This window comes from Scyliorhinus torazame, chromosome 14, assembly GCF_047496885.1.
Source record: "Scyliorhinus torazame isolate Kashiwa2021f chromosome 14, sScyTor2.1, whole genome shotgun sequence".
NCBI classification, from domain to species: domain Eukaryota; kingdom Metazoa; phylum Chordata; class Chondrichthyes; order Carcharhiniformes; family Scyliorhinidae; genus Scyliorhinus; species Scyliorhinus torazame.
Window position 1 is genome coordinate 64,541,666 of NC_092720.1, and position 24,938 is coordinate 64,566,603.

A 24,938-nucleotide genomic window follows, 5' to 3' on the forward strand; every position below is an offset into this window, starting at 1 on the left:
ACCAAAGGTGAAATGAAGCCAAAAATAGTTGGAATCTGAATGCAATGTTTGAGAGTTTGGTGCATCCTGTCAATGAGGATGAAGAATTCAGAACACGGGTCCACCATCTCCGAATAAGGCACCTGCCATTTAGGACAGACTATGAGAAATTTCTTCTCTCAAAAGGATTGTGAATCTTTCGAATTCTTCAGAGCTGTGAATGCTCAGTCATTGAGTACATTCAAGACTTTGACTAGGATACTAAAGGAACCAAGAGAAATGGAAATATTGGTTGATAGTGGAGTTGAGGTCTATTATACAATGCATGTGTGAAGATAGGACTTTGCCTCCAGAAGGACTATGCAGTGGTCACTTCAGCCGATACTTTCATGGACAGATATATCTGTGACAGATCGGTTGGTGATGATGAAGTTAACTTTTTTCTTCCTATCACATTCTGGCAGCGGCGTCCTTTAGAACTTCACCTCTCGGGCAGTAGCAATGCGACCGAGTCACTCTTGGTAAGACATTCAATCTCTTCACCTGTTGTACACTCTGTGGCCTTTCCACACTCAGTGCTTCTTCCAAGTGGTATTCAATATGGAACAGTGCGGATTCATAAACTGAGGGATGTATTAAGTTGTAATCAGCAGAATATTTTGTTTGATTCGGTGTTATTTAAAAAAAAATTTAGAGTACCCAATTTGTTTTTTCCAATTAATGGGCAATTTAGTGTGGTCAATTCACCAACCTTGCACATCTTTTGGGTTGTGGGGGCGAAACCCACGCAAACACGGGGAGAATGTGCAAACTCCACACGGACAGTGACCCAGAGCCGGGATCGCGCCGTGAAGGGGCAGTGCTAATCACTGTGCCACCGTGCTGCCCTTTGATTCGATGTTATCAGATGTCATGGGATTGGAATGAATAATGAGGACTTCCAGGGTCACTCCCTCCTGATTATCTATTGCTGTGCTGTCTCCTCTCCTGGGTCTGTCCTGCCAATGGGACAGGGCACTCCCAGAGATGGTGATAGAAGTGTCTTGACTTGAAGCACGATTCTATGAACATGACTGTATCAGGCTGCTATTTGACTGGCCTACAGCTCTCCCAATTTTGATTTTAAAATCCCCAGATGTTAATGTGGAGGACGTTGCAGGGTTGACTCGGCTGGTTGTGCCTTTGATGTGCCCAGTACCCATGTCGATGCCAATAGTCATCTATTTTTATTCCCATTATAGATTTTTATAATGGTTTGGTACAACTGAGTGGCCATCAACAAACCTCAGAAGGCCCAAAATTGAAAAACTAACATTTTAGAACCAGTTTCAGTTGCATCATACACCAAATATTTCAGAATTAAGGACTCTTGTTTCCAAAATTGTACTCCGTTTTATTTAAATATAACGGCATTCAATAAATACATGACACCTCACTAATTACATTAAGCACGGCCTGGACACGCAAAGAATCACAAACTATGATAATATTTTTTCCATTTATGTAAGCATATGCACAAACTCCACGGATTCTGCTGCAGAAGTACAGACCCAATATCGAAAGATCCAAATGGAAAACATACTGGATATGACTGCTATTTTACCCCAGACAAAAGTTTGTCCTCCAAGAACTTTAATTTTGCATTATATTTTTCTCCCAGGCATCAGAGAGGTTCAGTCTTTTCTTGTGAAACAATAAGTGGAACCGACTGCACTTATGAAGTGGGTGAGAGAAGTAGACGATATAATTCCCGATGAATGTAGTTTCAGACAGCAGTTCTTTATTTCTCATTGAGCTGGATAGGAGTTAAAACATTTAAAATATTTGAATTGGAAAGTGTTACACGGTTGACAGATAATTCATCAGCTTTCACTTAGACAGCAGTGTTTAGTCTTGCTTTGGACACTTCAAAAATAAATCAACATTTTAATGTGTTTCAGGATTTTGCACATTACAATAGAAAACGTGATTAGCTGAAGTGTTCGCAATGAAATTGTTAAAAAATGCAAGGAAAACATTGCTCATGAATTGCCAACTCGAAGAGTAGAATGTATGGAGAATTTAAATGCTCTTTCAATCACTGCACACAATTTGTGGTGTGGTGTCTTCTGAGGTGTGTTTAATCGGTATTTTTGAGTCTCCGCAGCACTTCAGACAATGGTTCCTGATTCAAGCAACATCTCGAGTGACATAAAGCTCCATGTCTAGGGATGTGTGATGAACTAATTTGTACTAAGGAAAAAAAAATTAGCTTTAATTACCTCAAGTCAAGCTTTACTTGAAAAACTCGCTAATAATTAAAATGGTTCCAACAGTTCTGGAAAAAGTTAAATATTTCTTGAAACGTTAAAAAAAATAGCAAATACAGACTGGCTGTAAAATAAACTTCTGAAATTATTTGACATTTATTCATTCATCCAATATGCAAAAGCAATTGGAAATAACTGATCATAATATTCACAATCATGTTTATAACAGAATCATTAACTACAGAGTAACAAAAGAAATATTTTTCAAATCAAATAGACAAAATCTGATCAATAAAAACAATTCATATGCCAATAAGATTCAATCTGAGTTTCTATTTCCACAATGAACTATTGTGGAAGATTTTCTTCTCATCATATAATATTCTTACCTTACAATACACAACTTATAACTCCCTGATAATGTGCACATTGTGTGCTCTGGAATACTATGCACTATTCCATGACTATGCTAATCGGTAATATGAGTGTAGGTGAAATGTGGTGATAATAATCAGAAATTTGTCAGCAATAGTTTATCACCCGGGAATCGCATACCATGAACAAGTATAAAAATATCTTCAGTTTCCCCCAGGTGGCTTAGCTGATTTTGGCAGTGAGAGGGGCCCAGGTTTGATCCCAGTTCATTCTGAATGAGCTTATGTTAAACCAAGAGTGGTGATATGGACAATTAATCTCCGAAATCCAGTTTATGGTAGCAGAAAAATCAGCTAGGTTTGTACTCTGGATCACTATTTAGTGACCCAGTCTAAAAGTGTAGATGCTGAGAAAGTGTAGGAACAAACTATGTTGTTCTCCTTGTAATTTAAGTCTGCCAGCATTCACCATTTAGCTCTCACAAGAAGAATGATCACTTGTCCAAAGTGCCAGAGGGTGTATGGCACCCATGCAACCATACATCAACAAATCAATAATGTATTTTTAGGAAAAAGAGGAAACAGTTGATTAAAACGGAAGAGAGAGTGGAGGAGGGAGGGAGAAACCTCAACTCTTAAGTAACTATAATTAAATTGTACCAAACTTTGTAGCTAACACTGTAAATTTCAAAATTTATATACAAGGTAATATTCAGAAATTACTTTTCATGCTGCACTCTTACCTAAACTAGTAAGGAGTTAATACATTGCAAATCATTTAAACATGGCTGGATTAGGTCCAATGCGGTGATTTTGAGTATAAATAGGGCACATTTAGCCCAAAGTTTCCACAACCATTTTTTTTCTTGCTAATTTTGCTTGTCAGTTTTTCTCATGATCGCCCTTTCCTGGCACATGAATTGTGTCGACTCTTTGCTGGGTGGAGTTACGCAAATGCCTTTCCATGCCTTAGAAAAGTGGCAATTATTCACATGAGAATTTTGATAGCGACAGGAAGATGTCCCCAGGGTTGGAGGGTTAGAGGCATCGCAACCAACTGGATGTTCACCCAGTGAATATGTCTGTTTACTTCTAGCAATGATCAGCAGGCAGATAGTGATTTGGATTGGAAACTCCGATTAGTATTTTGTCTTGACAGAAGGGCGCTGACCCTAAATTTAGTGCATCATCTCTCCTGTTGCGATCTAACCTAGGGCTTTCTTGGTCAGTATGCTTCAGCTACTCATGAAATAAATATTTTAGCGATCAGGAGAGCTCCTAAAATATTTCTAAACGTTTGTGTAAATGTTCAATAAATTTAAGCTAAATCCATTTTAGATGATGAGAACATATACATACACCAGAGACATTGTTATTTTTCTTGATGAAGAGCTTCAATGAATACTTCTAGCTTCTCTTGAATCTCACGAACTCTTTCTGAAATATAAAAAAAGTTTGACATTACCTGCACTCTCAACACACATTAATCCATAATAAGTATCCAATTAAAATCAAAGTACGATAAGAAATCAACCATAGAAGACATATGCCTAATCAAAGTAAACACCTTATCACTGCTATCACGCTGATTCAGGATTTGGCCATTGAAGCTGGTTGAGGGAAAAACATCTCATAAACCACAAAAGACAATATATCATCTTCAAAAACCTAAATTTAATAAGATTGACCATCCCTGAAGCAAGCACAAGATCTGTTTTCAGGTCCTGAAGTTTTGAAGGAGGGAAGTGTTTTTAGATGGGGCTCAGAAAAACGATAGCAGCATCCAATTGAATGATTTTTTGAGAAATATAACATCTCTTGAAAGACCAAGGCTACCTGGAGTGCATCTTCATAACTTGTGTGGAAAGTTTTAAACTAAGATTTAAATTATTCAGTGTTGATAACTAATATATGTGAAATTTTCATCAACAATCTAGCTTTCTGACCAGAGCACCTTTATGAATTGAGGCACTAAGCGTGGAGCAATTGTCAACTAAACCAATACAAAAATTCTGTTGTGACAGAACTGCATCTTGCTAGAACACTTTATTAACAGCACCATCTTGTAACGTGAGTCTAATACATTTAAGTTTCTTAAAAATAACATACAAACAGGCAATTTAAACACTGATCTGGAATTAGTAATTTATCAAGCCAAATGGTTTGATGCTGTCAAGTATGTGTCAAGTAGAAAGTTGGTTTTGGTTCGTTTTTGCATAATTATTTAAAATGCATTAAGTGGAAAAAGTCAAATCATGATTAAGTTTAATTGATCACAGATATCTAGTGCTACTTAGTATTATTTTACAGCATAGTTCAGACAAATAATAGGAATTCTTTTGTGTACATTATATAGTTAGAATTCGTGAAGATTTTAGCCTGTGTGGGCTGAAAAGGTTGTTTACATTCCACCTGAAATCCTTTGACAAGCTACATGGTTCTTTGGTCAGATCCTGAAATGTATCTTCTACACTCCAAGCATTAACTCATTCATTGTACATGCCATTGTTGCCACTTGCTGTAGCCCACATCCATTCTGCACAGCTGTAATAACAGTGCCATCTGGCATCTTTATAGAATCACAAGTTAAACTAGAGATTATATCAATTGTTGTTTGCAGCAGTATACAAAATAACTGATCAAATTGTTTCTAACCAGTTTAAAATCAAAAGATATGCAAACCAAAAATGCTTTGATTCCAATTATTTCAGTGAATTGAACTTGACAGATTTGAACATTTATACAATAAAACAAATTTCACAAACTATGAATTTTGCTTTAGTCTGCATATGACAAGAAAGCCATTTCCAAATTCAACTTTCAGACTTATCTGCTGGAGAATAATGGAATGACAAATTTCACAGCATGGATAGTTCCAAAACACCGCAGTGACTACCATTCTCTGTGCTTTAACTATATGTATGTTAATATATGTTAACAACTATATGTTGTTAATCTGATATCAGATTGAGCTGTGGCCTGCATATGGAACCATGGATATTTGCTTAAAATTAGATTTCTCTAACAATAAAACACAAACTTTTGCCTCTAAAGCTAGTCTCGTCTTTTTGATCTGCTATTCGCAAAAATCACTTATGATGAATTTAAATCCTAAAGTCTGATCGGAAATGAAATCTTTGGGAATGAGGCACGGTGAACTGTTAAAAATTTACAAATATAATGTTTGAGAAAACTTTGAATCCCTTAGAATAAAGGCAACAAAGTTCATAACAACCTTCACATGCCCAAACATTAAACTATGATCCATACAAGCTACTAACTAACCTTTGACCCATCTTTCCTTAATATTATTCCGGCAGTCTTTTGAAGTGTGTTTGCTTAAGAGATGAGCTATCCCATGCCTTAATTCATTATTTTTCTGATGTGGCCATGAATATTCTCATAATCCCCTAACCCATACAGCAGTATCTCCTTCATGCACATTATGTGGACATGACTGCTTTCAAATATTGTGAGAATCTGATTCAGTACTATTCTCCTCATCTCAACACTTCATTTTCTCATCTCTAATCTTCTGGTGCATGGCTCGGGGTGATTGTAAGGTATCTAATTGGTCTGTAATCAGAGCTTGGAAATACTTTGGGCAGCAATAAAACTCAACAGATGAAAGTGCTCCTGACTACCCTCAAAAGCAATTGAGTGAGAAAAGGGAAGCTGCACTCTCATATTCTGGCACTAATGTTCAGAAATTAATCATACTTTAAAACAATGCGGTTTACAGCCACATAAATATAATACTAAACAGTGAAGGCTAATATCGAAATGATGAAAAATCGACAATTAATATTGTAGCATATATTTACCAAGCTAGCTCCTTTCCCCACTCCATTGTCTGCCAGTATGATTCTGACTGCTCGACAGTTACCTACTTCAAATTCCTCTCCTATTCTCTGTCAATGCTTTTGTTGCTAGCCTTCTACACTTCCCCAAGTGAGTCCAATGCAAATTTCATGAACAGAGCAACTTTCCAACTTTATGCTTCCAATGATAAGCAATGTCTTCCAGGCGAGTGAGTCAGAAATTTGGGCAGGACCATGCCTAGTATAATTAAGAAGTTCCCAGTGATCAAGGATAAAAATTATTCCTGATAGATTATCTTGTCTTCACCCTGGGTACATTTCAGTCCTCTAGTCTCAACATTCATTGCAGCTGACTCTGCAATTGCCTGAAAGTTTCTCTTATTCACTTGTTCTCTTCCATTTTGGTGCCAGTGTTAATCTTTGGTCTTTCCAATGCTTTCCCAAAGTTTGATTGAAGATCTTTGTACCTCATCCAGCATTTTGATGTTTTTCAAGTTTTCTTTTCATGGCTTTCAAATCCATTAGATGCCATTTCAATAATAGCTAACATTTTTCTTACTTGGAGAAATACTTGTTCTCAGTCTTACATTTGATTCAGTCTATAATTGTTAAACTCTGAGGTTATCTGAAACCAAGTAATAGCATGTTGCAGGAGACTTTGTGCTGTGTCTACTCCCTTGAATTAGAACTTGCTATTTTACAAAACCTTTGTAAAATACACCAAAACAAATTGTTACATTTATTAAGTAGGATAGTGAACATTTAGTATTTTCACTCGTTCATGGTATTCAGTTCATGTACAAGAATCTTATTCGCTTTGCAATTTGTCTATCAGGGATGAAGTGTCACAGACACAATATTATTCCAGCACAGTGAGATTCTTTCCTGAAAGTTATGTATCCACTGCGATCCTACAGGTGAACGAGACCTAAACTGCAAGTTATCTTTAACAGCCTGAAGTAGTCTTCAATTGCCTTTGAACCATTAACATCAATATTTTAATATTTTTACACTACATTTTCACAAAAAGCAGTTGAAGAACAAAGTTAATTTTAGTTAAAGAGGGCCCCCAAATAGACTTTGTTTTGGATGTAAATTGTACAGAAGGAAGTGATGGGGAGAAATCGCATACTTTGTTTTTATGCATTGAAGGCACAAGCGATTCTGATTGCTATACTCCACCAATATTTCAAATTCAACATTTTCCCAACTATTGCATAATAATAATCTTTATTGTCACAAATAGGCTTACATTAACACTGCAATGAAGTTACTGTGAAAAGCCCCAAGTCGCCACAGTCTGGCACCTGTTCAGGTACACAGAGGGAGAATTCAGAATGACCAAATGACCTAACAGCATGTCTTTCGGGACTTGTGGGAGGAATCCGGAGGGAACCCTCGCAGACACAGGGAGAACACGTAGACTCCACACAGACAATGACTGACCCAGCCAGGAGGTGAACCCGGGACCCTGGCGCTGTGAAGCATCAGTGCTAACCATTGTGCTACCGTGCCGCCCAAAGAAAACAACAACCAATTTCTAAACCAGAGTGGTAGTGGTGGTGGCTGGGGGGGGGGCATCAGTTGGCGAGATGGCTAGTGCGTGGATCCAATTCACAGGATTCGATCCTCATTCCATCTGAGACAGACTGGGACTTTACCTCCTTGATCTATCGTTCATGCACTTTGCCGTGTTTAGGCTAATAATCGCTAAGGACCTGCCTTTCGGCAGAGAACTCAAGAAGGAGGACAAAATATTGGGCAGTCTTCAAGTTTATTAATAAAGGCAAGTAATCTGTCAATATTTAATATTGTTTTTTTTACAAACTATTGACAGGATCATGATTTTCTCTGACATAGTGATTTTAGAAACATTTTTGTAGAAAATTTAGTCAATGTTAAGGTTCTGCTGCGTAGATGGAGTATCAAAAATAATTTTAAATGGTCTCAAAACTTCACTAGCTTTGGGAGTAGCTTAATTCTCAAGTTTTGATCTTTATTTTTGCTGGTAGAGATAACTGTTCCCCGATTTATTTTAAGGAAATTGCAAATATTAATGATATTTCAGTATTTCCAAATGCAGTTTTGTGAACTCAGTATCGGCTCAGAGACAGCAATGGTCGTTGGTGCTTGTGCTGCTGAAGAAAGGTGTGAATAAGAAGCTGGATGAATGAGACAGTCAATTTTGCAGGCAACCATCCATATAAACAAATGAATTAGAAGGAGTCACTCGGCCCTTCGAGCCTGCTCCGTAATTCATAACACCATGGCTGATCTGATAGCAACTTCAACTCCATATTCCTGCCTACTGATAGCCTTTCATCCCCTTGTTAACAAAGAATCTATCTAGCTCTGCTTTAAATATATTCAAAGACTCTGCTCCCATTGCCTTTTGAGGTTCGAGAGTTCCAGGGATTCGAACCTCAGAAAAAAATTGTCTTAAATGAGTGACTCCCTATTTTTAAACAGTGACCCCGAGTTCTAGATTCTCTGACACGAGGAAACAGCTTCTCAATGCCCCTCAGGATCTTAAAAGGTTTTGATCAAATCACTTCTTATTCTCTGAACTCCAGCGAATACAAACCAAACCGCTCCAACCTTTCCTCATAAGACAACCCACCCATTCCTGGTATTAGTCTAGTAAACCTCTCTGACCAGCTTCTAATGCATTTACATCTTTCCTTAAATAAGGAGAACAATACCGTACACAACACTCCAGATGAGGCCTCAACAATGTTCGGCACAACTGAAGCATAATTTCCCTACTTCTGCAATCAACTCCCTTCACAATAAATGATAACATTCCTCGGCTTTTCAGAAAGAATCCTGTGATACATCTCTACCGCTACAAAAAAACAGCCCTGACAAACTGAAATTCTATCAAAAATTCTAGATAAATCTGATATTTGGCAAGTGTCCTGTGCATCGTAAAACTGTTTCCATTAGTGGAAGGATGCAAAACCAGAGGGTACACATTTATTCCAATTGGCAAAAGCAATGGCGACATGAGGAATAAAACTTTTCATGCAGCCAATGGTTAGGATCTGGAATGCACTGCCAGAGACTGTGGTGGAGGCAGTTTCAATCATGGATTTTAAAAGGAAATTGGATCATTTTCAGAAAAAAGGAAAATATTGCTGGGTGGAGGAGTGGCACTAAGTGAATTGCTCCTACATAGTGGATAGGAAGGTACTTTTCCCCTTAGTGGAGGGGTCAATAATCAGAGGATATAGATTTAAGTTAAGGAGCAGGAGGTTTAGTGGGGATGAGAGGAAAAGCTTTTTCATTCAGAGGGTAGTTGGAATCTGGAACTCACTGTCTGAATGGGTGGTATAGGCGGGAACCTGCACAATATTTATAAGTATTTAGATGAGCACTTGAAATGCAACAGCATTCAAGACCACAGGCCAGTGCTGGAAAATTGGATTAGATAGGTGTTTGATGGCCAGTGCTGGCACAATGGGCCAAAAGTCCACTTTCCATGCTGTAAAAACTCTTGTGGGCGCGATCCAATGACCACACTGCGCCTGAAAAGCAGCTTGCGCGGCGCAGTATGACCGATAAAAGACGGGAGACCCTGCTCGCAATGCCTCACAAAATCCAGCTCGATCTCGCAAGATGTTGCGATGTAAATCCCACTGTGGGCGAGATCACTTTTTGGCAAATCTACATATTAGAACTAGACAGTTAGTCTCCTGAAGCACCCGAGGCTTTGGGATTCATCCCTTTTGCCTCGGAGGAGTGCCGTTCAGCACTAAACGTGCTTGCTATGGGACATTGTTCCCAATTGGTTGAATCGAGCCCCATGACTCACAGAGACAATTAACTAAATGGCCCCTGTGTTGTAACCATTCTATGAAAATATCCACTTATTTTTCTGAAGCATTTTTGCAATTAATTTTGCCTGGGAATGGCCATGACAGATATGGCTTGAGCTGATGAGCTAAAAAGTATCACCTCATATTAGGGGACAGTTCCTTCCTTCTCTAAGGTTTACCTGGTACAAAGTGTGAAATGCTCAGATGGCACCTTGTTCCCTGTCAGAATTGATCAGAGATTAGTCTTCAAGGCTAATATTTCATTTTGAATGTCTCAAACCCACTACATAGTGAAAGGCATATACAAATGCTTAAAATGGAAAGTTAAAGGCTTCACTTTAAGGAAAAAAAAGACCTTGGCTGGATTATCTGCTGCGAGCCATCAGTAGCGGAGTACTCAATATGGCAGAGAATCTAGCATCAGGGAAAAAAACAGACAGGCGCCCTTCCAATGCTGCGGTCTCCTGCTGGCAGTGGCATCGGGATTCATGCCCCATACCATCAGGAGGATGCAAACAGGTCAAATTGATTTGGCATTGTAGACCTCGTAATGAGCCAAGGTGGTAAGCCTTCAAGGCGGCTGCCTCCAGAGTTAATCGGAGGGCCACCCTCCCACCACAATGTAAATCCTGCAGATCTTAATTCCACCAGAGGCCAGCTGGAACGCGTCAAAAGCAGTTAAGTGCTTTCTGCAAAGAAAAAGAGGAAGTGAGAGCACTCAACTGCTTTTGATGTGATCCGAGAGTTGTCAAGCCCAGCTCTATGTTGATAAATATTGTGGTTAGTTACATAGCAGGCACTTCAGATCCATTAAAGTGTGAAGGGAAATGAAAATAAACAATCAAAAGCGGTGGCTGTTTGCATGCTGTCAATCACAGACTAGTACAAGCAATTTCCCATTACTGTGAATGAACACCTTACAGGTCAAAGAGCTGATGGGTTTTAAAGCATAGATATGTGTGTTTCCCTTTCCAAGAATGCACTGCTGCTGTTGGCTCTGCCTGAGGCAGCAGGTATAGGGGCACAGCTGAGTTTTAAAGCAGTGTTTATTTTTCCTTGGTCCCTGGTTGGGCAGTGTCCCGTCCCGGTTGGGGGTCTGCTCCCGGGTGGGGAATGGGTCACTCCCAGGTGGTGGAGGTCTCTGGTGGGAGTGGTTCATTGCGTCTGGTGGGGCGGGGGGGGGGCAGCAATTCTGGTGGGAGGGGCGGGGTCACAAATCATTTGGTGGTAGAGGGATGGAATTGCATTGTGGGTGATTCGGCGATTGGCCGGAGAATCCGTTTTTACGCTGAAATCGGGAGTGGCGCCGTATTGTGGATGCTCAGCCCTTCAAAAATAGCGTCATCGCTGAGTACGCCGCACACTGTTGGGACGGCCTCAAGACATCACCGGCTGCCGTCACCCGAGGGCCTCCCCCGATGCTCTGCCTCCGACGGGCCAACAGCGTGGGGCGCGTGTGCTCACATTTTCCGGGAACCTCGCATGGCGACGACTGATCATGTCCAGCGCCGCCACAGTCCGGTGGGGGGGGGGCCTTCGGCGGGGGCTTGGTCGGGGGTAGCGAGGGGGTACAGGGAGGCACTATCTGGCAGGCCGGGTCCGGGCGCAGCCAGAGTCATGCTGTACAGCACGACCTCTGCAGGTTGCCACCGTGCGCATGGACGGCCATGGACCCAGCAAATCTCCGTCCGTATCTGCAGGTTAAGCCGGGGGCTTTACATGGTGTGGCTGCTAGCCCCCCACCGGGCGGAGCATCAGTGCCGGGGCGGCGCTATCTTTTTGGTCGTAAGACTAAACACATGCTCTGGGCATAGCCTCAAAATCAGAGAGTCCAGCGCATAATCTCCCAAATGCAGCCCCTTGTTAAAAGCTTGATATTTGTGCTTACAAATCAGTTCTGGTACATACTGTTCAGTTTGTTATCAAATGTATGTGCAAACTCCACACTTAGTCTTTCTGATCTGTCAAAAACATTTCATACTTCCAAATATAAGCTTTGATTGAAGAGATTGTGTAGTGAAAGCGGTAAGATCAATTTGAAATACTTTAATAGGAGTGGCACACAACAGTAAAGCTTAAATACATTATTTCCAATAACGTGTAGATACCAGTACACTGAATAAACCTATGACAACTCTGCAGCTTTAAAAAAAAAAATTTAGAGTACCAATTCAATTTTTCTAACTAAGGGGCAATTTAATGTGGCCAATCCATCTACCCTGCATATCTTTGGGTTGTGGGGGGCGAAAACCACGCAAACACGGGGAGAATGTGCAAACTCCACCAGGACAGTGACGCAGAGCCGGAGTCGAACCTGGGACCTCGGTGCCGTGAGGCAGCAATGCTAACCACTGTGCCGCCCTCACACTGCAGCTTTTGGATTGGATTGGATTTGTTTATTGTCACGTGTACCGAGGTACAGTGAAAAGTATTTTTCTGCGAGCAGCTCAACAGATCATTAAGTACATGAGAAGAAAAGGGAATGAAAGAAAATACATAATAGGGCAACACAACATATACAATGTAACTACATAAGCACTGGCATCAGATGAAGCATACAGGGTGTAGTGTTAATGAAATCAGTCCATAAGAGGGTCATTTAGGAGTCTGGTGACAGTGGGGAAGAAGCTGTTTTTGAGTCTGTTCGTGCGGGTTCTCAGACTTCTGTATCTCCTGCCCGATGGAAGAAGTTGGAAGAGTGAGTAAGCCGGGTGGGAGGGATCTTTGATTATACTGCCCGCTTTCCCCAGGCAGCGGGAGGTGTAGATGGAGTCAATGGATGGGAGGCAGGTTCGTGCGATGGACTGGGTGGTGTTCACGACTCTCTGAAGTTTCTTCCGGTCCTGGGCCGAGCAGTTGCCATACCAGGCTGTGATGCCGCCTGATAGGATGCTTTCTATGGTGCATCTGTAAAAGTTGGTAAGAGTCAATGTGGACATGCCAAATTTCCTTAGTTTCCTGAGGAAGTATAGGCGCTGTTGTGCTTTCTTGGTGGTAGCGTCAACGTGGGTGGAGCAGGACAGATTTTTGGAGATGTGCACCCCTAGGAATTTGAAACTGCTAACCATCTCCACCTCGGCCCCGTTGATGCTGACAGGGGTGTGTACAGTACTTTGCTTCCTGAAGTCAATTGCCAGCTCTTAAGTTTTGCTGGCATTGAGGGAGAGATTGTTGCCGCTACACCACTCTACTCGGTTCTCTATCTCCCTCCTGTATTCGGACTCATCGTTATTCGAGATCCGGCCCACTATGGTCGTATCGTCAGCAAACTTGTAGATGAAGTTGGAACCAAGTTTTGCCACGCAGTCGTGTGTGTACAGGGAGTAGAGTCGGGGGCTAAGTACGCAGCCTTGCGGGGCGCCGGTGTTGAGGACTATTGTGGAGGAGGTGTTGTTGTTCATTCTTACTGATTGTGGTCTGTTGGTCAGAAAATCAAGGATCCAGTTGCAGAGTGGGGAGCCAAGTCCTAGGTTTTGGAGCTTTGATATGAGCTTGGCTGTGATTATGGTGTTGAAGGCGGAGCTGTAGTCAATAAATAGGAGTCTAATGTAGGAGTCCTTGTTTTCGAGATGCTCTAGGGATGAGTGTAGGGCCAGGGAAATGGTGTCTGATGTGGACCGGTTGCAGCGGAATGCGAATTGCAGTGGATCAAGGTGTTCTGGGAGTATGGAGGTGATGCGCTTCATGATCAACCTCTCGAAGCACTTCATTACGACTGAAGTCAGGGCCACTGGTCGGTAGTCATTGAGGCACGTTGCCTGGTTCTTCTTTGGTACCGGTATGATGGTGGTCTTCTTGAAGCAGGTGGGGACCTCGGAGTGGAGTAGGGACAGGTTAAAGATGTCCGTGAATACCTCTGCCAGCTGGTCCGCGCAGGCTCTGAGTCCACGACCAGGGATCCCGTCTGGGCCCGTCGCCTTCAGAGGGTTCACTTTCAGGAAGGCCAATCTGACTTCGGAAGCTGTGATGGTGGGTATGGGTGAATTATGGGCTGCTGGGGCACTCGCCAGCGGATTGTTGGTTACCTGCTCGAACTGAGCATAGAATGCATTGAGTTCATCGGGGAGTGGTGCGCTGCTGCCAGAGATACTGTTCGGCTTCGCTTTGTAGCCCGTTATGTTGTTTAGTCCTTGCCACAACCGCCGAGAGTCTGTCTGTGACTCTAGCTTGGTTTGATATTCTCTCTTGGAATTCCGGATGGCTTTGCGGAGGTCGTACCTGGATTTCTTGTATAGGTCAGGGTCGTCTGCCTTGAACGCCTCAGATCTGTCCTTCAGTAGGGAGTCAATCTCGCGATTGAGCCATGGTTTCCGGTTGGGGAACGCACGTTTTTGACTCAACTTTGAGCCAATTGTTTTCGATTCACTACCGAGTGGAACCAAACTGCCAGCCAGATACGCGCACAATAACCATTGAACATTTTACCTTCTTCAGTTTCTCGCGTCTCTTACATTCTTCAACATTAAAAAAAAAAAATCCAAATTTAAAATACTCGTCATTACTGTCTTATTCATCATACCTTCTCTTTCACTTCTTCAACCTCCCACACAATGTACTTGACTCTTCACCTGGTGTCTCAAATAAACCAGTCAAGATGGGTGACATGAGTTAATAAATTAAAATGGAGATCATTCAAGAGCTAAGAGCATAAGTAACCTATTAGCCTCTGGATGTAATTTCTTCCAGGCATTCATTAACCAAGGCAGTGCCACAAAAGTTATAACCGGAGGGGAAAAGATATCCTCCAATCATACAAAGAGAGACAAAGAACTTAATTTGGATTTTTTCAATATCACCAGGGACGGAGGTTTGGCGCAAATACTCATAAGATAATGAATACTGCCCCTCGACTTGTGTTCTTTTACCTATCTCTTCCAATGACCGCGAGGATTTCAGCAAGGATGCCTATTCTAACCAATGCTACAATATTTCTGCTAGTCTTTCGTGGAATTAAATAACCAAAGTGCATGAGAATCATAGAATCCCCACAGTGCAGAAAGAGGACATTTGCACCGACCCTTCTGAAAGAGCACCCTACTTAGCCCACTCCCCCATCTAACCTTTTGTATACCAAGGGTCAATTTAGCATGGCCAATCCATTTAACCTGCACATCTTTGGACTGTGGGAGGAAACCGGAGCATCTGGATAAACCCACGCAGAAACGTGGCGAATGGGGCATTAGACACCCAAACTTTGTCCACCCAGAGGTGGGCTTCTTAGAGTAAAGTCTTATCTAAATTTTAGACAAATCTGCTATCTTTCATGATGGACTTTACCTTTTTTACCTTCCAGGAAATTACTAGTGCTAGTTATTTGAGAGCCAAACTAGAAATAGACGTTTGTCTAATCTGTGATTATAAAAATTGTTTATTTTTAAATTTAATTTATGGGATGTGGACATTGCTGGTTAGGTCAACATTTATTACCCATCCCTAGTTGCACTTCAGAAGGTGGTGGTGAGTTGCCTTCTTGACCGCTACAGTCCCCGAGGTGCAAGAACACCCACTGTGCTGTTAGGGAGCGAGTTCCAGGATTTCGACCGTGTCAGTGAAGGAACGACAATATATTTCCAAGTCAGGGTAGTGAGTGACTTATGGTGAGCCTCCAGGTGGTAGGGTTCGCAAGTATCTGCTGCTTTTGCCCTTCTAAATGGTTACGGTCATGGGTTTGGAAGGTGTTGCCTAAGGAACCTTGATGAGTTAATGCAGCGCATCTTGTAGATGGTGCGCATGGCTGCTACTGTGCGTCGGTGGAGGAGGGATTGACTGTTTGTGGAAGGGGTAGCAATCAAGTGGGCCGCTTTGCCCTGGAAGATGTTGAGTTTCTTGGAGTTACACTCATCCAGACAAGTGGGAGTATTCCATTATACTCCTGACTTGAGCCTTGTAGATGGTGGACAGGCTTATGGGTTGTGGGGGGCAGGAGGTGAGTTACTCGCCATAGGATTCCTTGCCTATTACCTGCTCTGGTAGCCACAGTATTAATATGGCTAGTCCAGTTCAGTTTCTGATCAATGGTGGGGGATTCAGCGATGGTAATGCCATTGAATGACAAGGGTTAGATCCTCTCATGTAGGAGATGGTCATTGCCTGCCACTTGTGTGGCGCGAATGTAATTTGGCACTTGTCAGCCCGAGCCTGGATACTGTCCAGGTCTTACTTTATTTGGACATGGGCTGATTCATTATCTGAGGAGTCGTGAATGGTACTGAACATAGTGCAGTCATCTGTGAACCCCATTTCTGAAAAAGTAATTTCCAATGCCCAAAAGGGTTTGAACAAAATAGAAACAAGATATTTCACAATAAGTATTACATTTATTTGACTTGCGTCTCCACTAAAAAATTACTTGAAGACATGAGCTTCCCTCAAAAGCCTGGTCTTCATTTCTTATTTCCTAGATTGATGCCTTTGAGTTGAATGTGTCTTCTGAGGCCTGAGCTGGTATAGTATACTAACTTCCAGGATGCCATCATTCCCCAGTGAGCTCCATGATAGAGTATTTTTTTTCTATTCCAGGACTTCCAAACAAACACCAAGATGTCGCCTGGCTAGTGACGAGAAGGATACTCCCCTTCAGATCTATTGTGCACATCTAAAGTCTCAGCGTCACCGCACATTGCCCTCAAAGCAGTTGGGTAGAGAGAGAGAGGCCATTGCCCACCTCCTTCTGCAATATATCTTTGCAAAAAAGTCTGGAAAGAGATGCAGTAGGTTTTGTTGAGGCTCATCCTAAGCAGTTCCATGACGCAGGACTCTGCTCTATGACCTGTTCACAAGGACGCACATCGAGACAAACATCAACTGCTACTGGAGGATCATCAACTTGCTGAAAGATGCTCTTCAATGTGTCAAAGTTTGTTGGTCTTCCAATGAAAATAATTGCCCATGACCGAGTTTTGCAAACTCGCACATCCCACGTTCCAGGACTATATGCTGAGGGGCGCAAGCTGGGAGCAGGAGTTGCACAGGGACAAAGGGAAAAGGCCGCCAAAGCCTTTCAGCCATAGTACACAAGAGGCTCAAAATTGCATGGAATCACTCGGGTTGTATGCTTAACATGGAATGTATATAGTAAGTATCACATGTACTGTAATTGTATTGAGGCACAGGCTCTTTGTTTGCATTTTATTGCACTTTCTGTAAAGTCCGATTTAAAATGTATGTTTACAAACTTTATGAATAAAATAAATATGTTTTCTTCAGCTTTTCAGTAGTTACTGCTACGATGTTTCTCAAAATCATTTGAAAAAAGCTATAAAATAAACTGAATAAACATTTTGGAATTTAAGTTCAAAGTGTGGATGGAAGATTTAAGGATGAGGTGAATAAGAGCCGGGCAAAGGGGAGGGAAGATTAGTTGGCAATTGAAAGGATGAGTGGTAGGAGGGAAAGAAACAGAGAGGAAGAGATAGGGAAGTGACAGAGGGCAGATAAACACATGATTAGGAGAGGGGATGAGAAGGGAGCCACTGAGGCCTGTAGTTTCTCCACAAACTCTATCCCAACCATAGTCTACACTGGTTAATGGTTTCTTTCTCTGCAGACCAATCACCTTTCAGCTGAAAGTTCAAACAGAAATGGAGGGAGGGAGAGAAGACAGAGAGAAACCCCACCAATGGTGACACAGCAGTGCTACAGTTTTGTGTCTCCCTGCTTCACTCAATCTACTTCCCTGCTCCTTAAACTGCCATTAATCTTGCTATTTGGCTACTAATATAAAATCAAAGTATGCTATCAAAATTAAAGGCGGGATCTTCCCTGCTGTGGGCGGTGCAAACAACGGGAAACGAAATTGACAGCAGCAGGACCGGAAGATCCCTCGTTGGCCAATGGCCTCAGCCGCCAGAAGACACGCCACGGGGGGCTGTGGAAAATCCCGCCCAAAGATAGAACAGAAATTAAAAATAACGCCCGAATTACATCCATTATACAAGGGCTCTAATCCCATGTAACCTTAAAACTACATTTGAGCTCCAGCGTGCAACACTATAGGAGATCAAATAATAACAAACCAGACAGCCTCGGAAAGTACACCAATCATGTACTCTAAATTTGTATGAACTCATTTCTAAGTAAAAGGAACAAATCAATTCCCAAAATACAGCATTTTCAAAAAATACAAGCAATTAGAGCAATTTATCTGCTGAGTTAAAGCAAACCGACAGCACACCATGCCACCTCTGTACTGGGAATTTTGAATTCTGGCAAAATTAATTTTTCCTTTTATTTTGGAGTCTATTTTGCCTAGATTATATTTTTTCTATGCAAGGTGATTTTTTTTTAAAGCTGCAGAGGTAATAGTCATTTGTTTAATAAATGTTTATAGAGATCAAAATCAATACAATAACAGCTTGGGTCACTGTTCAATATTATAAAACTTTTTATTTAGCATCCATCAAAATCGCTTTCAAAACTTTTAAGCAAACTAATACACTTGCCCTATGAGGTGCAATGTTGACTGCAAACACATCTTTCAATGCTGAAAATATGTTCAGTTCTTACTCAACAGTTTCTTCCTCTTCAGTTTTTCTAAAAGTTGCATTGCAAAGTGAACAAGGTTATGATTTACTGGTGTTGACAAAGAGTCCTTTACAGAAGTAAAAGCTTATGTACAACCTCAGAGATACCCACTGTTTTCTCTCTGCTTCTAACACCTTACTTCATAAGGCAGAGCTTTCAAGTAGATGTGGCCCAGAAGAAAACGAGTGAGCTTTTAAAAGAGAAACCACCTAATGTGCTGCCCTTCAAGATCCAGAACATCATTTATCTCCCAAGAGGAAAGATTTATATCAACCCATTCCTTGTGGGCTGAAAAACAGATGGGAAGTGAATGGACAGTCAGCAGGTCAAGAAAACACAAGGGAGGTGCTATTTATCTCCTGGCTGTACATTCCCAGCATATGAAAGGGGTCAAGACTACAAACACATTGCTGGAAGCTGGAAAAGCCCTTTTTTTCCTCTTGGCTGTTACAAAAGGGAACGTGGTTCCCATCCTGCTGTCAAATAGCATAAATCTCCATTTGTCAAATCTTTGACTGGAAGTGCAACTCAAAGAAACGCATTGGTGCAACTGTAATAAATCAAAAGGTAACAATCACTGTTTGGAGGGAACCAAACACAAACTGTGGCATTGTTTATCAGATTGAACTTTAATATCCTGGACCGTTTCACTGTTTTAATGTTTATGCTGAATGGCCTTACCAAACAGCTCATTTGCAGGAGGAGAGATGGAAAAGTAAATGAACATAGGATATGTGATTGGAAAAAGGTGCTATGAAGCAAAAAATATTTCAACAAACCAAAACTGAGTGGTTAAAATTAGAGCAAAATAACATCTCAGCTGCATCAAAATAAAAAATAATGATCTCCAATCTTCGGGCAGCAATTACTTGGGAGAAACTAAATTCAAGATAGAATTTTAAAAAACCCAGATGCGTATGCACATGCCGAAGTGAGACGATATGTTGCTTAGAACTGGCGTTTCGAATGACAGCCCAGATTGGCTAACAAAAAGGGGAGCACATCAGGGCAAAGAGGTCCACTGTTCCATAATTCTGCTTTTAAAATAATCAACAAGAGAAATAAGTAAGAAGTTTAGTCTTTTCAGTGCTCAGAGATGCATTGCAAAATTTAGACAAATATAGTGAAGAAATTAAGCCTTTAACTTGTTTTTTAAAAAAAATGGAGTATTCATGCAAATGGTAAATCACAGATCAGTTCAAGAATACTGCAAATTTTGTACGACTCACATCAAATACAATTTGAAACAAATTCTGAAAAGTTTGCTTGTCCAAACACTTTGGGTGCCTATTGGTAAATACACTAACATGATGGGATTGTGTACCATCTCTTAGTTTTGATGCTGCTTAAACTGACACAAACAATCAATACATTACTTATTCATTCTACTTTTTTGGGGCAGAAAGCTGCTGTTGCCAAATGGTTGTCTGCAAAATTAACAGTTTCTGCTATCTAAAAAATTAATTAATTTCCTGACACTCTTTGGAATGCTTGCATGTGATTTACTGGATAAATATTAGTGGGCAATTTGTTTTATTTACTGGTGAGATTCCCTTTTCCATTGGTTATTTCCCATTCTGTTGCTAAGCTAAACTAAACTCATTCATCAGTATGGGTTAACCTTCAGTTCGAAGATCCTGTACTATCGCAAACTGTGACTTCTTTTTAAGTTTACATCAAGTCAGGTCACTTGATCTCTGCACTGGTATCCTCCGCATCTTCTAAAAAGTTAGAAGTACTGCATGGGGCCAAAGGCATCAAAGCTTTGGAAACCAGCAGTCCAGGTTCAGATTAATGGCTAGTAAATAGGCTTTTAGTCATGTAACAATTCATCATTTCTCGCCATCCATGACTTTAAATGATGTGACTGGGTTCTAAAGAGTGAGCCTGGCTCTGTGATGTTCTGTTTCTGGCCGGCAATTCCAAGGCAGGTTCCTCATCAATTACTTCAAGGTTTTGACATAAAATCCTTCATCTTCAGCAACCTAAGATGAGTAAACCACTACCCACTAGGGAAGGCGAGTGTTTCAAAGACATAGCTGCCATGAAAAATATTAGAAAATTATTTTTTCTTTATTTACAAAAAGTGTCTTCTCAGGCTGCAACACAAATGAGACATATTTCCCCCCCAAGTTACAACACAGGCTACTACAACTCAAAGTACTTCTTTTCTGTTTCTCTGCTGGATTAACTCGTGGCTAAAACGGATTTTCATCTTTTATTACAATTTTTATGTCATGAAACAGTATTCTTTTGCTGATATCAATCATACACCAGGCCTCAATTCGAGTCATGGCAACTATTTTCATTTCAGAGTTGCTCTAACATAACCAGAAGGCTGCTATTTCCAGTTGCTCTTTGAGCGCGAGACAGATCTCCATCCAAATTATTGTTAGTTACTGTGTGATGCACTTGTTCAGAATTAACGTGGGTTCCATATTTTCAAACAATAAGTAACTTGCCTCTACTGCAGTAGCAATGCTTGGATCCCACGAGTTGACTGCATTTCCTCAATGCATTTCCTCAATAATATGAAAAAATGATGCACTGTCTCGAATCAAGATACTATTTTGCACTGATCATCACCCTGCTGATTCCAAATGAATTTATCATTCTCAGTATTACTCTTCAGTAGTACAGTTGTAAAACAGGCTAAGAATTCCTCAGGAAAATCTGGGATGTTGCAGATTTTCATTTCAATCTTTGTTTTGAACATTCTAATCTTTTGCCACTTGATTTATGTCTATAATGATGGTTAGGCTGTGGGGGACTAAGAGCAATAGTCACTCTGAAGTGGTACATTTGAGGCAGCCAAAGATCTCATCTCCAAAAATTCTTTAAAAGAAAATCTCAGTGCTTTTTCAATTGCAACCAATTGCCTGTACAATTTCTGCCAGGGTCAGGCTCTAGCACATACATAGCATTGGGACACTAGGCAGAACAGGTGTGTATTCCAACAAATGATATCACCTGCCATTTCGGTGAAAGGAGCGATCAAATGATACATCTGCTCCCACTTTTAATGTAATTTCTTACGATCCGAGGAAAGGGATGAAATCAGGTTTCAATAGGCTCAGCTCCTCCTGTTCAGGTAACTCAGCTTTGTGTCGTTTGGATCAATGAACTACCACATTTAGGAGTCGCCTATTGTTGTGCGGAAACACAAGAGCACATGTTCAATGAGAAGTAAAGGTGGAAATTCAATCCTAGGATTCTGCTAATATTCCAAAATCACTTAAGATTCACTTCTGCAATATACCAGATCAACAGATCCACTAGATTAAATTGGCCTTGTAATTTGCTCCACAGTATCCGTTACTCAATTCAAAATTCAGCATTCTAAGTTTGTAATTCACTGATTATTTAGCAGCTGAAGTTAATCCATTTGCATGTCAGAAAAAGTCTTTAGGCGTCAATTATTGAAAAGGAAATTCTCATTGCTTAATTTTTGATAACCTTGTAAATGCATCAACAAAAATCAGCAAATTATGCAGAAATGTCAACTTGGATGGGAAAGCACAGAGTAGCCTACCGGCTGTGCTGTCAGGTATTCCCGCCACATTTTTTTGACACTGTCAAAAAATATCCAAGGACCGGGTCTCACAACTTCAGAGTCTGCCCCGCACCCCGACCTACCAGCAAATTCGGCTTTTATAAGAAAAAGGGAGCCTCGATGTAAAAAAATTAAAATGGAGCCCACCCCACACCATGGAACTTGCCCCCTCTTCTCTCCCCCCCCCCAATTAAATGCTGAACATCGTAAGCCTTCTTTTTTATAAAAAACAAATTTAGAATACCCAATTCATTTTTTCCACTTAAGGGGCAATTTAGCGTGGCCAATTCACCTACCCTGCACATCTTTTCGTAGTGGGGGCGAAACACACGCAAACACGGGAAGAATCTGCAAACTCCACACGGACAGTGACCCAAAGCCGGGATTGAACCTGGGATCTCGGCGCTGTGAGGCAGCAACACTACCCACTGCGCCACAGTGCTGTCTCATTGTAAGCTTTATTAAGCAGTGCTCAAGATAATTAAGATACATCCATGGAATTAATCTAGGATCCAACTCTATACTTATGGAATACATTTGGTACTCAGTATTAGGAAGTATTTAGTATTTAAGGAAGTTACAGTATAGATCAGACATGGGAAATAGTTAAATTTTTTCTATCCCAGTTGTCTTTCAACGTCAACCTCAGAATAGTAGCGCCTACAAACACGAGTGTGGATATTGCCATTTCCTGTGAAGAAAACAAGACTGCCAACTTCACGCTAATTTGTTCTAAATTATCAGTAGTTTTTCCATGGACCTGTGGCTGTTAGAAAATGAGCTGACATGTTATTTTAATTGATCTCAGCTAATAATCGCAGCTGGGTAAAAAATTGTAGCGGAGAAAAGAAATGTCACGGCTCCCCTTCTTAATGTCCAACTCTGTTGAAAAGTGCATGCACATGGATACTGTATGATGCGAGGACAGGATCACATCTGACTGTGTTGTTCTTCACTGTTGAATGGCCTGCCAGCAGTCACTGCCTACAGACAAGCATAATGAGCGAACGTTTACAAGAAGTATTGTATTACACCTGGGAACAGCAACGCCAGGAAAGGATAGAAAATGTATACAATCTGTATCTATTTTTAAGCTAAATTCTTTCAGGAAACTTTGTATAGGTTCCGTGTCCTAAACAAAAATCACTTACTTTTGACAAAACTAGAATGAAGGTCTTTAACATAAGAATAATCTTTTCATGAGGCAAGCTTTTTCTACAGTCATTATTTATGGAGGAAACTGGTATTTCCATTTAACTTCTATAATCAAACTGAATCGCATATCAGGTCAATTAAATATTGACCAATATACACATTCCTATTAGCCAGAGTTTTCCAAATTTGTACTCATTAGTCTGCAAATTTCTGTTTGTTAAAATGAAGGGTGAAAAGTCAGACTTGCAAGCAGAGAAGTGGAAACTGAATGCCGTTAACACTAATAATAAACTGACAGCAATTTCTGTAAACTAAGCAAGTTTCAGAACAGTTGCTGCTGCTTTTTAGTCAATATCACAAATCTTTGAATATTTGACTTGCTATCTTGGTTCCTTGTTGGCATTTCTAGCTTTAAAGAATGCAAGCTGAAATTAATAAAGACTGATTTAGGCTGTATGCTTCATTTCTTTGTCTTAATATTTGGCACAACAGCCCTTTGCAATCTGCTTCCTGTGGGAGGTTTGCGTGCTAAAGGATACAAAGAATATTCAGTACTCTGAAAGATAACTGCCGCTACACCTCATTCTGGGTTTCCTACATGAGCAGTCTTTTATTAATAACCGTTTCCTTAAAATTATCAACAATGGCTGTTGCCAAGAGTCTTTAAAATCTAAACACTTCTAATAGTTTTAATGGAAATGCAACCTAAGCAGAAAGAGAATGAACAAGTCTGGGCATGTTCCTTAAACTACCAAGTTAGGGAGCACACAGTGAGGGACATAAAAGCGACAGGAAAACAATTGCTGCTTGTGTGATGCGATGCAACAAACAGTAAACAGAGGCAGGAGGCCTGACGTGCCGCTCTCCACCTCCCCGATCCTATATCAAAGGATAACTCGGTTGCCACCATGTGCAAGAAATCCACACTGGCAGATCATTTGAAGCCAGGTTGTAAGAAAAGCTTATTTAATCATAGTGCTATTGACAATCATTTCTTCAATGAAAAGGAACTATAGTTTTAATTTAGTGCAAACCGAGGAATGTAGAATCAAATAATATTAAGACATGAACTCAGGACAAGGAGGTTTAATTGAACAACATAAGCAAAGGTTATATGTTTTGCAGTACAGTTTTGAAATAACAAAAATGAACTGTTCCAAGTCTATATTTCAAGACTTATTTTGATGAATCTCAGGCAGCAATGTCCGTGTCTCCTTTAAAATCAAGCAGTACCAAGTTGTTGGGCTAGGCTAGTTTACCATGAGCATGCAAACAAAAATAATCCTTTGTTCAAGCTAACTGTTCCTTTTATGATGTGCAGTTGAATGTCTTGTGTATTTTCTGTGGGTAGCAACCACTGCCTAGCTATGCGACTCCAACCATCACCAAGTCCAGACATGCCAACATCATCACCAACCTAAAAAGACTGTCATTGTAAGCCCAGCACCACATACAGCAGTGCAGAA

General features: G+C 40.8%; 1 protein-coding gene across 5 annotated transcripts in view; it reads right to left on the bottom strand.

The window, feature by feature from the left end:
• Window positions 1-1,348: 1,348 nt before the first annotated feature.
• opa1 (OPA1 mitochondrial dynamin like GTPase) overlaps window positions 1,349-24,938 on the bottom strand; it is a 141,583-nt gene continuing 117,993 nt past the window's right edge. For 4 of the 5 annotated variants that reach the window (XM_072474308.1, XM_072474306.1, XM_072474307.1 and 1 more), the window contains 2 exons: window positions 3,962-4,039; window positions 1,349-2,211 (listed from right to left, as the gene is read on the bottom strand). In XM_072474308.1, coding sequence (XP_072330409.1) covers window positions 3,975-4,039 — 65 coding nt within the window. In that variant the 3' untranslated portion in view covers window positions 1,349-2,211; window positions 3,962-3,974. The remainder of the gene's footprint in view (window positions 2,212-3,961; window positions 4,040-24,938) is intronic. The other variant, XM_072474305.1, reaches the window with a different exon arrangement.